Genomic DNA, 13,904 nt, shown 5'->3' on the forward strand with positions numbered 1-13,904 from the left:
GTCAGTGACTGTCCTCTGGAATATAGTCAAAGCAGAAGTCTTCCCCATGATTGCAACTGTGTGTACTGAGCCAAAGTGGAAAAATGAAGGCTCAAGAGACCTTTGCAAATTTGACTTTCCCACAATATTGATATTTTGAGACATCAGTTATTTGATTTTGGTGAGCTGTAAGCTGTACTTGTCAAGATTAAAATGAAAAAAAAAATCTGATGAATGGTTGTAGTTTGTCAAAAATTTTGGTCACCATTTCACATTAAGGAGGTAGTGTTGTGTCCTGAGGATAAACCTCTCTCCCAGCAGTAACATTCATGTAATACCATTTTAGATTAAAGTTAACATAAATGGAAACCACAACTGAAGAAACAAGACACACAGGTTGGATAATAGTTTATATTTATATTTGTATATATATATTATATATTGTGTTTACTTAACAAACATGATAAATGCAATGTCTCCAAGTTAGCTGTAACAATAAAAATACAATATCTTTGTGTCCTTAAAGTACATAGAAATTAAAACAGCAAAACAAAACAAAAACATAAAACCGCCCTAAGTAGTTCACAGAGAGGTACAAATATACAGTACAAATCTATTTTATTCAAAAACGGTACAAATAAGAATGCAACAAAATAGAGATATTAATGCTTTGTTAAAGTCAGGTAGGTGTAGGGTATTCTAAGGGAGCACTTTCGGTCGACAACTCTAAGGCTTCTGATAAAGATCAATACATATTGGTACGGCCATACAATATTAAAACTCACTATACAAAGTTCATACAACCTGGATTATACTTGAGGATTGAATGTTACATTTACATCATTGCATATATTTTGCAGATTTAGGCATGTTTAAAAAAAAGATGCTGTTTTTTGTTTTTGTTTTGTGAATAGTTACATGTCACATAAAAAGCAGTCACCATTGTGCCGAAAAAAAGTACAAATCTGAAAACACACAGACTTCTTTAAAACTTTTAACCGTTCTCATTCTCCTGATTTAATATGACATCAGCAACGCTGAAACCATCCCAAGTTCACCTTTCATTTTGGGATCAAACAACAGGAAGTAGTTCACAAAAAAACATCCTCACTGTCAACATCACGAAACAAAACAAGCCATTGCATTACCATCCATGGAAAGCTTTCTGATTTATGCTGCTCGTCTGTCTCCATTTACTCAAACACACTTTCCAGAGACCATTAGACAAAGCACCAGACACCACACACAATCCATTAATGCAAGGGATACAAAAAAACCTACTGATCTTGTGCAACAACAATAAAACAACCGACGTGTGCATGTCTGGCTGTCTGTGTGGACTTAATGGACTGCCCTCCGTTGCAGACACTCTTGGCATCGTCTTGTTAAAAAAAAAAAAAGTGCAGAGAAGAGCTTCCATTTACTTCACTTCCACACATTAAAAATAACAGTTAAAGGTTGTTATTAGCAGAAAAAGTGTATCAAAATATAACGGAATAAATCATGAAAAAATTGCCGTTGGGCTTGACATTTCTGATTCGCTCTTGAACAGCCTGAAGAGGGAACACCAAGTCTACCAGAAGCATTATTCCATTATTTCACACATTGTACAAAGCAGAATTTAAGGCATTATCGACAAGCATCATCAAAGCTATCTATAACCCCCCCCCCCAAAAAAACTATCTACAGAAACACACAAACTGTGATTCCTCAATGAGTTTGTGTGCTTTAACATGTTAAACTCTTCAATTTACCAACAGTTTTCATCTAAAAACACTGTAAAAGAGGGCGTTTAGTGCAATTACTTACAGCAACAGACTATCAGTGATGTGAAGAAGATTCATGTGACATCTTGGTTAGTATTTTCCTGTGAAACATGGGCAGAAACACAAAGGCTCATGATAGCACAGGAAGGTGTTTTCTGTGAGGATGAAAAAGAGGTAAAGTCACAGGTGGCACAGGTTTGCACCATTAAAGCCTAAATGCATGTTGACCTAGAATACAAGGCTGAAGCTGCTTGGCGATTGTGCCAAAACACTTCAGAACAAACTTGCAAAATCTGATTGACACTCATCTTGAATGGTTTGGCTCTTGACTGTGTGGCATCGCATGGAAAAATAAAAGTATACAGATCTGAGACTCAGCAGGGAGGCTCTGAGCAGGATGAGAGGGACCACTGAGTAAGAAGTAAAACAAGCAAAACTACCATTAAAAATACTGGTGTGACTTTTCCTGTTAAAAAAGATCATTTTAAACAACTGTAAAAACGACTGCATCAGCCAACCTGCCTCAGAGCTGTACTTAAGACAACGAAGTTACAATACTGTGAGTTTACTGCATAGAAAACGCCAAGACTACCGTGCATCAAAGACTAGGTGAAACGTTGTCAGGATTAGATATATTGCTTACAGCATGAAACATATACAGCAAGAGTATGTGATCTTGTGTGAACGAAAATTAATGACTGAATGCCAATTTCTAATTGCAAATGATTTTAAAGGATAGATTCACATCTTTTCAAGTCCCTTAATACAGTAAAAATGAGCTGCAAAATTATTGTAATCATTTCATTTTTTTATGCAAGGGTCAAAGTACATTTAGTAAGAAAACTGACGGCTCACACTGCTTCTATAGAGTAAGCACTGGGAATCAAATTAAACCAAAAAGCACCTTCAACTGACTTTTAAAAAGCTGTGAGCTCTGCAGCTGCTGTGGATCAGTCAACCTCCTACACTCAAAGCAGCCGGGGTGGAATCAACCAAACTTTGTAGGAAGTCCTGTTAGTTAAAAATATCAATTTAGTTGGGTAAGTCAGTGTTATATTCAGAAAGAAAAAAAAGCTAGTTAACTAGCAGTAACATATCGTTACATCATGTGTTTGAGGTCAAGTCAGTAAAATGACTATCAGGTTAAAAAAAGTCAGGATGTGTTCAAACGTAACTTCAAGAAAAGGAAATGTGGTTTTGACATTTCACTGTAGGGGAAACTTGTTTTTCTTTGCAATTTAAAATAAATAAAATGCTTCTACTCAGTCATCACTGGTATATACAGAATGCATGGCCACTTCAAACATTTTATATTATATAAAAATATAAATATTGGGATCAATGAGGACTAGGACTGTTAATCAATACCCACGTTGCCAGTTATTGAGGCTGATATTTGGCTCATTATCTGTATAAGCATTTAGTTTTACCAATAACCAATATAATCAATGAATCAAAAACCTATGGCATATGGCATCACTTCCTTTTTTTTCTGCTGCTGCTGTGTTGCTCTGTACTATTTCTTGTGCTAAATGGTTTAATTTTTATTTTTTGATCATGCAATTTAACTTGTGTCATTTCAAATACATTTTGCTCGCCACAAATGCATCTAGATTCCAAATATCAGTTATCTGCCTCACATTCAGCACTCAGGCCAAATATAGAGGTAGCCTTCTTAGAGCTATAGTCCACATTCATTTGGTAGTATGAATGCTAACGAGTCCTGGACCACTAACAGCATTGACCCTAAGTGCATCATCTGCACTGTTGAAAACTAGGATATCACTGTCGAACTAACTGGTTCAGTACAATGTAAATAACATATTGGTTTTTATCTGCATATGCAGCAGGCAAACAAAATGGACACACTGTTATAAAAAGTGTGCAAACTCTTACACAAGAACTGTCCACTTGTAAACTGAGCACTTAAATCCCATGTTGATACTGGGCAGAAGCAGGGTCTTTCTCCCCATCAACCTTTGATGGGAAGGTGAGAACTGTTTGAAACAAGACTTGAAAAAAGGTCAATCTCTCCATTAAATCAGCTAATAATGACAGCGTCAGAGGATAAGAGTCTACAATGCCCCACCAGGTGAAAAAGGAGGGGTCACAGACAGTGCTGGGGGTAAAACGCCAACACATTAGTCGGACACAGATCTGACAACCATGAAAGTAACTTTCTCAGCAGATTAAATGGAAATAAAAATCCATCAGGTAATGCATAGAATTATCAAATGTTTTTTTTTCCCCCAGAGATCAGTCAAAAGATGGTAAAAAGGTACTATGTAATGTACGCTTTAATGGGAATGTCTGTGTGAGGAATGCTTTCTGATTATAAACCTACACATGATTCTATGTATGGTCTAATTGCACTTATTTTAAACTTTACCCTTTTGAATTTTTGGATTTCACTGACAGAAGTAAACATCTGTCAAGAGGAGGAAACTGCAGCATTCATGTTGGCTGATTTGTAAACAGAGTTAAAAATGCACGTCAGTTTTTTCTCTCTCTCTTAACACCCGACACCTCAAACAATACTTCAGAAATATTCCCTTCATTAAAAAAAGACATCTACTATATTGTGATTCCTATAAGCAGGTCAGTGTGAAGTAAATGAGACATTTTTATGTGCAACACAAGACAATCATAAGATTCGCTGGAAAAACTAGAAGACTTTTAAACAAAAAGACGGGACAGAGGTGATTACAACAATTAAAGTCACGCCTGCCTTGGAGATGCATTTGAGTCAATCTACATCAAATAAAATATCATCAGTGAGATGCAGAATTAAAAAGCGATTTGACCTTCAAAGATTTCTTGAGTATTCTGACGAATGCATGTTTTGCTTGTGTAGAAAACACTTAAAGAAAATGAGCGTAAAAATATAGCATCACCTTTAAAATGGGGGATTAAAGAGGGTCAGATCGCCCACTTCTGAAGTAAAGAGATATATAAAAGCCAACAAACAGGGAGATTCTTGGGGGAGAATAAACTATTGCTTTCATTTGGTAACTGAGGAAAAAGGAACAACTTCAGGATGAAGACAGTGCTCCATCACTGACTCAATCTCCCTTCTATTCTTTAGGCTAAAATGGCTTGTAGCACATGATGTGAAGAGGGAATATGTCTCCTCCAGGAGGCTTTGGTGATGACCAGCCAGTGCCTCCGCCTCAGTCTAACATGCCTTTCAAATTCAAATAGTCTCCAGTCTGGTTTGGAAAACTGAGGTGAAGTGAGGAGGTGGGTGGGACAATTATTTTATGAAGTGATGGCGGTTCTTATTGATGATACTGGAATGCAACATGTTTCTAGTTATCACAAAGAACTAAGCCATCTTCCATCATGTGGCATATATATCATGGTGGTTTTTAATATGAAACGGATTGATGCACAGACAGGCTGATTGATTTTTACTATCTTTGATTGTAAGACAAGGAGGACATGCCACGCTTGGCCTGAGAGAGGATCCCATCCTATGCTGAACGAGAGAGGATCTCTGCTTACAAAAGAGGTTTTAGGCTCCTGCTGAAGAGGCGCAGTGTAACGTACTGACTGTTAGCATCAACAGTGCCAACAAATCACTGTAAGAGCTGCTGAGGTCTGCACCTGTACTCTGTTTTTTGGATAAATGCTTTTTTTAAGGATACAACTTCTTAGGAATTAAAGATCAAAAGCTGTGATCTTTTAAATACATCAGAACCTGCAGAGTTGGTAGCTTTGTTGTGCTTAAAGCACCTTTTTTTGTGGTCTGTGGTCGTCCAAAGAGACAGTTAGTTAGCAACAGATTTCTATAAGGTCACCTCTAAGTATAGAAATGAGGAAGTGACCAAAAGAGAGAGGGAGTAAGAGAAATGCAGTGTGTAAGGACTATGGTAGGAATTTCAACAGCTACATACTTTCTACTCAGCTCTTCACATCCCTGTCAGACCTCAGTTGGCTGGGAGAGCACAGCCTTGTATCCTTTGGCGAAGGGACAACCAAACCACACCACAACTTCTCTCCTGATATACACAGATCTTATGGTTTTTACATTTTAGGTGTGCAAAATCTCAAACATTCTGAGGCTACATTCGCACAATTTTTTCCTCTTTCTCTCCTTGTCAGACTCATTCTTACTTGTGGCAGTCTCTTTTATAATTGCTACCAATTATGATGCTACTTCCCTGCATTAGAGCGCCCCTCAATGGACAGTTTGACCTCCTGGGGGATAAAAGAAGGCCTTGTGTGGCCGGAGGTGCTAATTTGAGGGCGTGGTGGACCTTCGTCTCCCTTCATATTGTATCTTTGGAGGGCAGGTGAGGACCAGCGCCTTTGAGAAGCCTGCATTGCTGCCATCCCTGCCCCTGCAAAAGCAGAGCCTTCTGTGTGCAAGTGGAAACTACTCTGGCTCCTTGGATGCTCTGCTGAGGTCCTACTGGGTCTGATGGGTGACTCAATTTGCCCAACAATCCCAAAAGGTGCAGCGTCATCCTTATCAACCACATCTTTGTCTCCCTCCCTCTGTCTTTCTCGGTGGATTCGGTCCAGCCTGAAATGAGATGTAGGCCGAGTCTGCTGAGGAGCAGGTGGACCCATGAGCTGGTGACCAGGTCCTGATGTAGCATTTGTTTTGCTAAAAGTCCTGGGCAGGTTCTGTTGCTGTGGATGATGGTGTTGTGGTTGTTTCTGCTGCTGTGGCTGAAGCTGCTGCTGCAAGGTGATGGATACGCAAACGTCTCCTACCTGCAGATGATGGCAGGCCAGGCCGTAGAGTTGGGCTGTGCGTTCAGGGCTGCAGGATGACCAGCCCTGGCCAAACACGAAGAAGGGATGCTCTGGGGGCACGTCGATGGTCACTTTGCTCTGCTGCTCCCCAACAGTAAAGTGAAGCGACACAAGGCCGGGTCTCTGCTGGCTGGCTCTTATGTCCACAACCATGCTGGAGTCAATCTTAAGCCCTCCACTCACCTCGGCACTCCGCACAAAGTCCTGAGTCTGCAGGTCCTCCACGCGCTTCAGCTCCCCTGTGGCCAGTTGGATAATTGCCCCCTTCATGAAATGTGATGGGTTGCAGGGAGCTGGGGCAGGAGTGAGGCTTGAAGCTAAGGCCTGAGTTACATCTGCTGCAGGCTGGACAGGAGGCTGCTGCTGTGGGGGTGGCTGCTGAGCTGGGGTCTGCTCTGCCCTCTCAGGGAGGCACACTCTGGCTGTAGAATCTGTGGCTTTAAAGCTTGGATTAGAGGAGGCCAAGGTGGTGGAGGCATGGCTAGCTGACGCATCGTTAGCCTGTCCTGGATAGTGTTGCTGTGTCGGTTGGGGCTGATGTGGCAGGTGATACTCCAGGGGAATAAGGACTGGTTGCCCATTGGCCAGCATGACGGCATGGCCTTGCTGCCCTGATTGGGGCTGGACACCTGCCACTCTGGGGTCACTGTAACCCAAAGGCTGGGCTGTGTACGCAGTCCGGCTCGAAACTAGGCCTGTGTTCTCCCCGTGCCTGTGCTCTCTCTGAGCACCCTGAGAGAGGTTTAAGGGTGCAAAGGAGACCTCTTTTCTCACTCCACCACTTTGGCTTGAAGAAGCCAATCGACCAACCACCTGTTGCACCTGGAATTCGAAGGAACAAAGTGTTTGTCACATTATTTTGAATTAGCTGAAATTTTCATTTAAAGTTATGGCACAATTTCAAAACACATCTAATAACTGGGGCTAGTGGTTTGGTCATGCACCCCATGTACAGAGGCTGTAATCTTTGGTCCCCACTGTCTCTACCCAGGTTTTCCTGCTTTATCCACTGTCTTATCTACTAAATAAAGGCACAAAAGCCCATAAAAATATAGTTAAAAATTCAAAATACCATATATCAAAGAGTGTGAGTTTGATGCATCTTAAAAGAAACAAGTTCATATAAGGACTACATCACTCAAACTTAGTTTGAAGTTATTTGGGGTGCAGATGGCCTAGTGGTTTAAGGCCGGTCCCATGTACGCAGTTGGCCTAGGTTGGAATCTGGCCTATGGCCCTTTCCTGCATGTCTCTCCCCACTCTCTCGCCCCTGTTTCAGACTCTATCCACTGTCCTCCTCTATCAATAAAGGCACAAAAAGCCCAAAATATATCTTTAAAAAATTGTTTGAAGTTACTTAAATACAAGAGCATTAATCATATGGGAAATGCTACAATGCCCCCTTTATATTTAACAGGCTGCTAACAGGATGCACACAATTGTTTTTATAAAACATAAAATCACCCAAAAATTACAAAACATAAATAGTTTTTAAGTTTTCTCAATAAGGTATCCAATGGTTAACTATGAACATTAATTATAAGCATTTCTCTGTGTTTGGTCAGTTCAAATAAGAAATTTGCTTTCAATTTTGGCAGCTAGCTCAAACCAAGAACAAACCATATCACCTACTAAGGAATCAACCTGCTTCCTTCCCCTGCATAGCACACCAACACAAAAGAGTATGTTCACGCAACCACAAATAACCTCACTGTAACTTTCGTCCAACATGGGAATTATCTGGCTACAACTCTACCTACAGAGCCACATCACACAATGATGAGAGGAAGTGGAGTGTAAAATAAACACTAAGTATTAGACATACTGACATGACAAGGCACACAGTAAGTGCACATATGTTCTTGTAATTTACAAAACCTAGGCCACAGAAAACACTTAAAAAGGACAAACTACATAGAAAAAGACTGGTTCACTCTAAATATCAGGACAACACCGCATTCCAAATTATTATGCAAATGATATTTTTCTCTTATTTTCCCAAATATGAATGCAAATGACAGAATATTTTTCAAGTCATCAACCGTTAGAGCATAATTCAAATGTTCCTGAACAAACTTCATAATGATAACAATTATTAAAAAAAAAGAAAAAACTCAATATGCACCATTCCACATTATTATGCACAACAAAGTTTTAAAACATTTTATAGGTTGTAAAGAACGGAAAATGGTCATTTTTTGAATTTACAGCATTAGGGGGTCATATTTACTGAAATCAAAATTTATTTAAATCGAAAACATCTTTACTGGCAAAGTTACATGTTAACATAGGAGCCCCTCTTTGATAGCACCTTCACTATTCTTGCATCCATTGAACTTGTGAGTTTTTGGAGAGTTTCTGCTTGAATTTCTTTGCAAGATGTCAGAATAGCCTCCCAGAGCTATTGTTTTGATTTGAACTGCCTCCCACCCTCATAGATCTTTTGCTTGAGGATGCTCCAAAGGTTCTCAATAGGGTTGAGGTCAGGGGAGGATGGGGCCACACCATGAGTTTCTTTATTTTTATGCCCATAGCAGCCAATAACACAGAGGGATTCTTTGCAGCATGAGATGGTGCATTGCCATGCATGAAGAAAACTTTGCTACAGAAGGCAATGTTCATCTTTTTTTACCTTGGAAGAAAGTGGTCAGTCAGAAACTCTATATACTTTGCCGAGGTCATTTTCACACCTTCTGGGACCCTAAGGGGCCTACCAGCTCTCTCTTCATGAATCCTGCCCAGAACATGACTCCACCACCTCCTTGCTGACATCACAGCCTTGTGGTGGCCATCCACCAACCATCCACTACTTCTCCATCTGGACCCTCCAGGGTTGCACGGCACTCATCAGTCAACAAGACTGTTTGAAAATGAGTCTTCATGTGTTTCTGGGCCCACTGCAACCGTTTCTGCTTGTGAGCATTGGTTAGGGGCGGCCGAATAGTAGGTTTGTACATGACCACAAGCCTCTGGAGGACCCTACACCTTGAGGTTGGTTGGACCCCAGAGGCACCAGCAGCTTCAAATACTTGTTTGCTGCTTTTTAATGGCATTTTAGCAGCTGCTCTCTTAATCCGATGAATTTGTCTGGCAGAAACCTTCCTCAGTATGCCTTTATCTGCATGAACCCGTCTGTGCTCTGAATAAGCCTCAAATTTCTTCACAGTATGATGTTCACGCTTAAGTTTTCATGAAATATCTAATGTTTTCATTCCTTGTCCAAGGCATTACACTACTTGACACTTTTCGGCAGCAGAGAGATCCTTTTTCTTTCCCATATTGCTGAAACCTGTGGCCTGCTTCATAATGTGGAACATCCTTCTTACGTATTTTTCCTTTAACTAAGCTTGCCTGGCAAACTGATCATCACAGGTGTCTGAGATTGATTTCAGTAATTCAAAGAGCCCTGAGGCACAATATCATCCATAAGTTTAATTGAAAAACAAAAATTTGAATGTTTATGAGACTACAATCCAATGTGCATAATAATTTGGAACGAAGTGTAGATTAACAGACTCAGCAAAAGCAAACAACAGTGGGTTAATATGCAAAACCAAGAGCTAATTCCATGCAATTACAAAAGTGTGATTTAATTTGATTATCAGATGTCTATATTTGTACATTTTTAGAACAACTGGATAAGAAGTAGCATAAAAGGAAGTCATCAGAGTGTCTTACCTCCAGGTCACTGTCTGGAGTGCTGCGCTGGCCTGGTGAACTCCTTCCCTCCTGCCTCCTGTTCTGCAGGCCTCTGTCTTGGCTGTGCTCCTGTGCTGCAGAGCTGGATGCCACCTGCAGCAGACGAGAGTTTCTAGCAGTGTAGGCTGGATCCACAACAACAATCTCCCTGGCTCCCTGCTCTTTATCGCCTCCATTCATCTCTGGTTCATTCTCCTGCTGGCCACTGAGGGGGTCTCTGGTTGCAGTGGCAGCCCTGGTGCCCTGCGGATGATAGAAGACTGGCATCCCTCGAGAGCCGACGTCTGTTGCAGGCAGGACCCCAACAGTGCCAAGGTGCTGCTGGGCAGCTTGCTCTGAAGGCAGCATCAGTGGGACACTGCTGGGTACTGCAACTTTGGCAAAGGTATGAGAAGCTACCTGGGCCTGGGGAGGTGGGGAAACGACACCTTCCTGTATGACAGATGGATAGGGAACAAGGTGGGATACAGCATGGGGCTGAGGAATGGTGCCTGAGGGAGAGATTAATGACCCTGGGACAAAGCCAGGGGGGAGAGCATAAGGTACTGCTGCATAAGGGGAACTAACAAACTGGAGAGATGAATGAGGGATCTGGGCATATCCAAGAGGAGGATAGGGAAGGCCTGGGTGCTGCAGGAGAGGTGAGTGTACAGTGTAGGCTGGAGAGATATGGCTCAAAACAGGGTGCAGACTGGTAGGCGATGGAAGTGCCACTTTGTAGAGCATGCTGTACTGGTCAACAGACACCGCTGGTAAGCTTTCAGAATTATCCACTCCATAATGAAGCCCTGGCTGAGCTCGCAGCCACTCTGCAGATGGAGTCCCTCCCTGAGCATCACTGTTGGCTGCAGAGTTCTGAATAGAAACAACTTCATCTTCTACAGCACCGCCACTGGCACCACTGCCAGTAGCCCCTCCTCCTGCAGCGACACCTCCCCCTGTCCCTCCAGCTCCACTGCTGTTACTAACAGGAAGGTCCCTCTTCTTAGGAGGTAGGCACTCCTGGTTACGCTCCTGAGCTTGTTTCATTGCAATCCTCTGATCAACCTGGTGGCTTTACTGTACTGCACAGGAACTGAAACTTGCAAGCAAGTCAGCCTGCACAGAAACCAGTTCTAAAAACACCTGGTTCACCTCATCTACCGATTCACCTGAAAAAAAGAGCAAAAATAAACAATTACAGCAATCATGTCAAACCACTCTTAAAACATCCAGGTGCTCACTTTTACTTTGCAATACCATGTGTTTTAAAAGGTTAAATCTCTAATATTCACATGCTCATTTGCATTGTAAAGTCTAAAGCTTACTACAAATCTTCAGCCATATTTTAACCTAGAGCTGCTGCAAGAAAAGAGACAGCACAAGCAGTCAATCCAAATTCATATCGACAGATACTTATGTTTTTTAAGCGTTTCTGTTGTATCTTCTAGCTATTCACGTTGAAATTAGATCTTGCAGTTGAAGAAGGAAAAGAGGAAGTTTCTCCATACGTTTAATGTGCCAGTGGCAACCAGGCTCAAGTGCCGATTGGCTAGTACTCATGTGACATCTAGCCAGTCAAATTGTGCTTATGCAGAACATTTGGTTGGACTTTGTAGAGTGAAAACAGAGCCAGAGGCAAAGACACACCTTGCAGTGGAGCCAAATTAGCACTCTTTATGATTATCTAATTGTATCTATTATTAGAAAAATAAGATGCCAATAACAATAATTGTACAAATGCCAAATATTAGCCACAATAATTGGCCAGGTCAATGATCAGTTGGCCCCTAGCTGTCACTGTATTTGTAGTGTGAAGGAGTATCCCTGCATTTGTTGTTTATAATTGGTATGCATGTTTTTTGATGCTATGGTATTGAAATAGATGTTGATATTATTTTACTTTCAATAGTATCAATTTAAGACCATGGCGTCATTACAAGTTTGATTTGTTATCAATGCTTATTGACATTCAGTGAGACCATTTTACGGCTAAAATAACTGATGAAACAGCATTCTAGTCACACTCAGCTCACACATTTTAAAATCTCCGAATACTAAAACTTATAACTATCAAGTAAAGGCATTTCCATCAGCTGCCCCCTCATAGTTCCCTCTCAGTTCTGCCACAAGTAAATCAATTGTACTTCGATATGTTTACTTTGAGCTAAGATGTAAAGCTCCATATGTTAAGCAGTGGTGAACAAACATATGGATTATTACTGAGATAGCAAGCAAAGACCAAAGTACTTGGAAGTAGCTGGTTGAGTAATTTATGATAAATCTGAATCAAAGTCTTTTTTCACTCCTCTTCCAGTCCATGATCCTGACTCAAATGGTTCTTGTTTGTCTCAACAAGTAAAAAGATTTAAAAAAAAAAAAAAAAAGAAGAAGAAGAAGAAGAAAAGAAAAAAAAAGAAAAAAGACTCAGTCAACCTGCTCTTTCGGATGAATCTACTGATAACACTTGATAGAAGACCAAAAGAATATATATACAGTTTGAGGAAAGAGTTTCCTACAAGCAGCAGTCTAAAGTAACTCTGTTTACCGTTAGCTAGTCGCTGCCTTGGCTAAAGTTAGCTAGCAACTTAAGAGTCTTTCTTTCCCCGTTAAAACCGAAAAGTGACCGCATGGCACTTTGTAAACTAACGCTGCTTGAAAAGACGTTGAAGTAGCGCATACTGCGTGAGGCCATTTAGTTATCACGATAGTTGATCACTGGGCAACAGCCTAGCGGTTTTCGGCTAGTTAGCTAAACGGCTAACACAGCAACAACTAGCTGTATCACCTGAATCAACTCCAGCTCGGCTCACATCTGCTCACAGGCTAACATGGCAATACGCACAGTGCACGTCACATATGTATCTACTTTGTCCAGTAGTGCAGACGTACCTCCAAATGTCATTGCGAACTGGGTTTCCTTGATAGAAAAGTTGATATGCAGAGGGACAATTGAAGAAATCAAGGCTAGGGAGTCGAGCCCATCTCGAAGGCCAGCAGAGGCGCTCACCAATGACGTCATCATGTTGATTCAATTTCCTGTTTTTTTTTTTTTTTTTGGAGGGGGGGTTTGTTTTGTTTGTTTGTTTGTTTTTTAGGCACGAATATCTCACACGTACATAAACAAAACTTCTACATCTAGACTCCCCCCTCATGAAGTTGCAAAAATACCATAATCCTGGAACTCCAAGATTCAATGACTTTTAGCATAAAAATAATTACATTAAAGCTCAGTAAATGAGAAGGTCCGACCCGTTACATAAAAATGCAGAGGTGGTTGGATGAAACAAAAACTAAAATGTCTGTGTACATCAGAGCTATTTCCATTATCTATTTATTGTATTTGTTTATTGTATGTGTATGTTATTTATTTATTGTCTGTGCGCACCAAATCAAGCACTTTATGTAATAACTGAGCTTCTATGACTTTTTTTTATTTGTCACATATTTAGGGATTTGGCTCAGAAAATATTTATAGGTCAACGCAGGTAGGTTATTTTAGTCACACAAAACAAACGGCTGGATACAAAAAAGTGCTGGTGTAACATTTTTGTGTGTGTGTCAGTTTCTCTTTTGTAATATTAAAAAAATCACATTGAAATTTGAGTCACGTCAGTAAACGCCAACAATATTTAGTGTCAGATGATATAAGTCTCGTTATGTAAAGGTAAAGTCATCATATGGGCATATAATAATAGACATAAAATAATTCTAGAT

The 13,904-nt window shown here is 40.7% G+C and overlaps 1 protein-coding gene across 2 annotated transcripts; it reads right to left on the reverse strand.

Annotated features, from left to right (window-relative positions):
- Positions 1-375: 375 nt before the first annotated feature.
- atxn1l (ataxin 1-like) lies at positions 376-13,190 on the reverse strand. 2 transcript variants are annotated; one of them, XR_005991803.1, is made up of 4 exons: positions 13,080-13,190; positions 10,188-11,359; positions 1,789-7,331; positions 376-1,360 (listed from the first exon to the last, which is right to left on the reverse strand). XR_005991803.1 is itself a non-coding variant. In XM_041785387.1 (3 exons), the coding sequence occupies exons 2-3, from the start codon at positions 11,235-11,237 to the stop codon at positions 5,901-5,903; spliced, it is 2,481 nt and encodes an 826-aa protein (XP_041641321.1). In that variant the 5' UTR covers positions 11,238-11,359; positions 13,080-13,190; the 3' UTR covers positions 376-5,900. The 2 variants fall into 2 exon arrangements, 1 of the variants encoding a protein (XP_041641321.1); XM_041785387.1 differs by having other exon boundaries at positions 376-7,331.
- Positions 13,191-13,904: the final 714 nt, after the last annotated feature.

Source organism: Cheilinus undulatus, linkage group 1, assembly GCF_018320785.1.
Source record: "Cheilinus undulatus linkage group 1, ASM1832078v1, whole genome shotgun sequence".
Lineage (NCBI taxonomy): Eukaryota > Metazoa > Chordata > Actinopteri > Labriformes > Labridae > Cheilinus > Cheilinus undulatus.

What these genes read in the sequence shown, in the direction of transcription:
- atxn1l (XM_041785387.1), bottom strand. Translation starts at nt 11,237, where the DNA reads ATGAAACAAGCTCAGGAGCGTAACCAGGAGTGCCTACCTCCTAAGAAG. An exon ending in CTCCAGACAGTGACCTGGAG is followed by an intron (nt 7,332 to 10,187) that starts GTAAGACACTCT and finishes TTCGAATTCCAG; the next exon opens with GTGCAACAGGTGGTTGGTCG.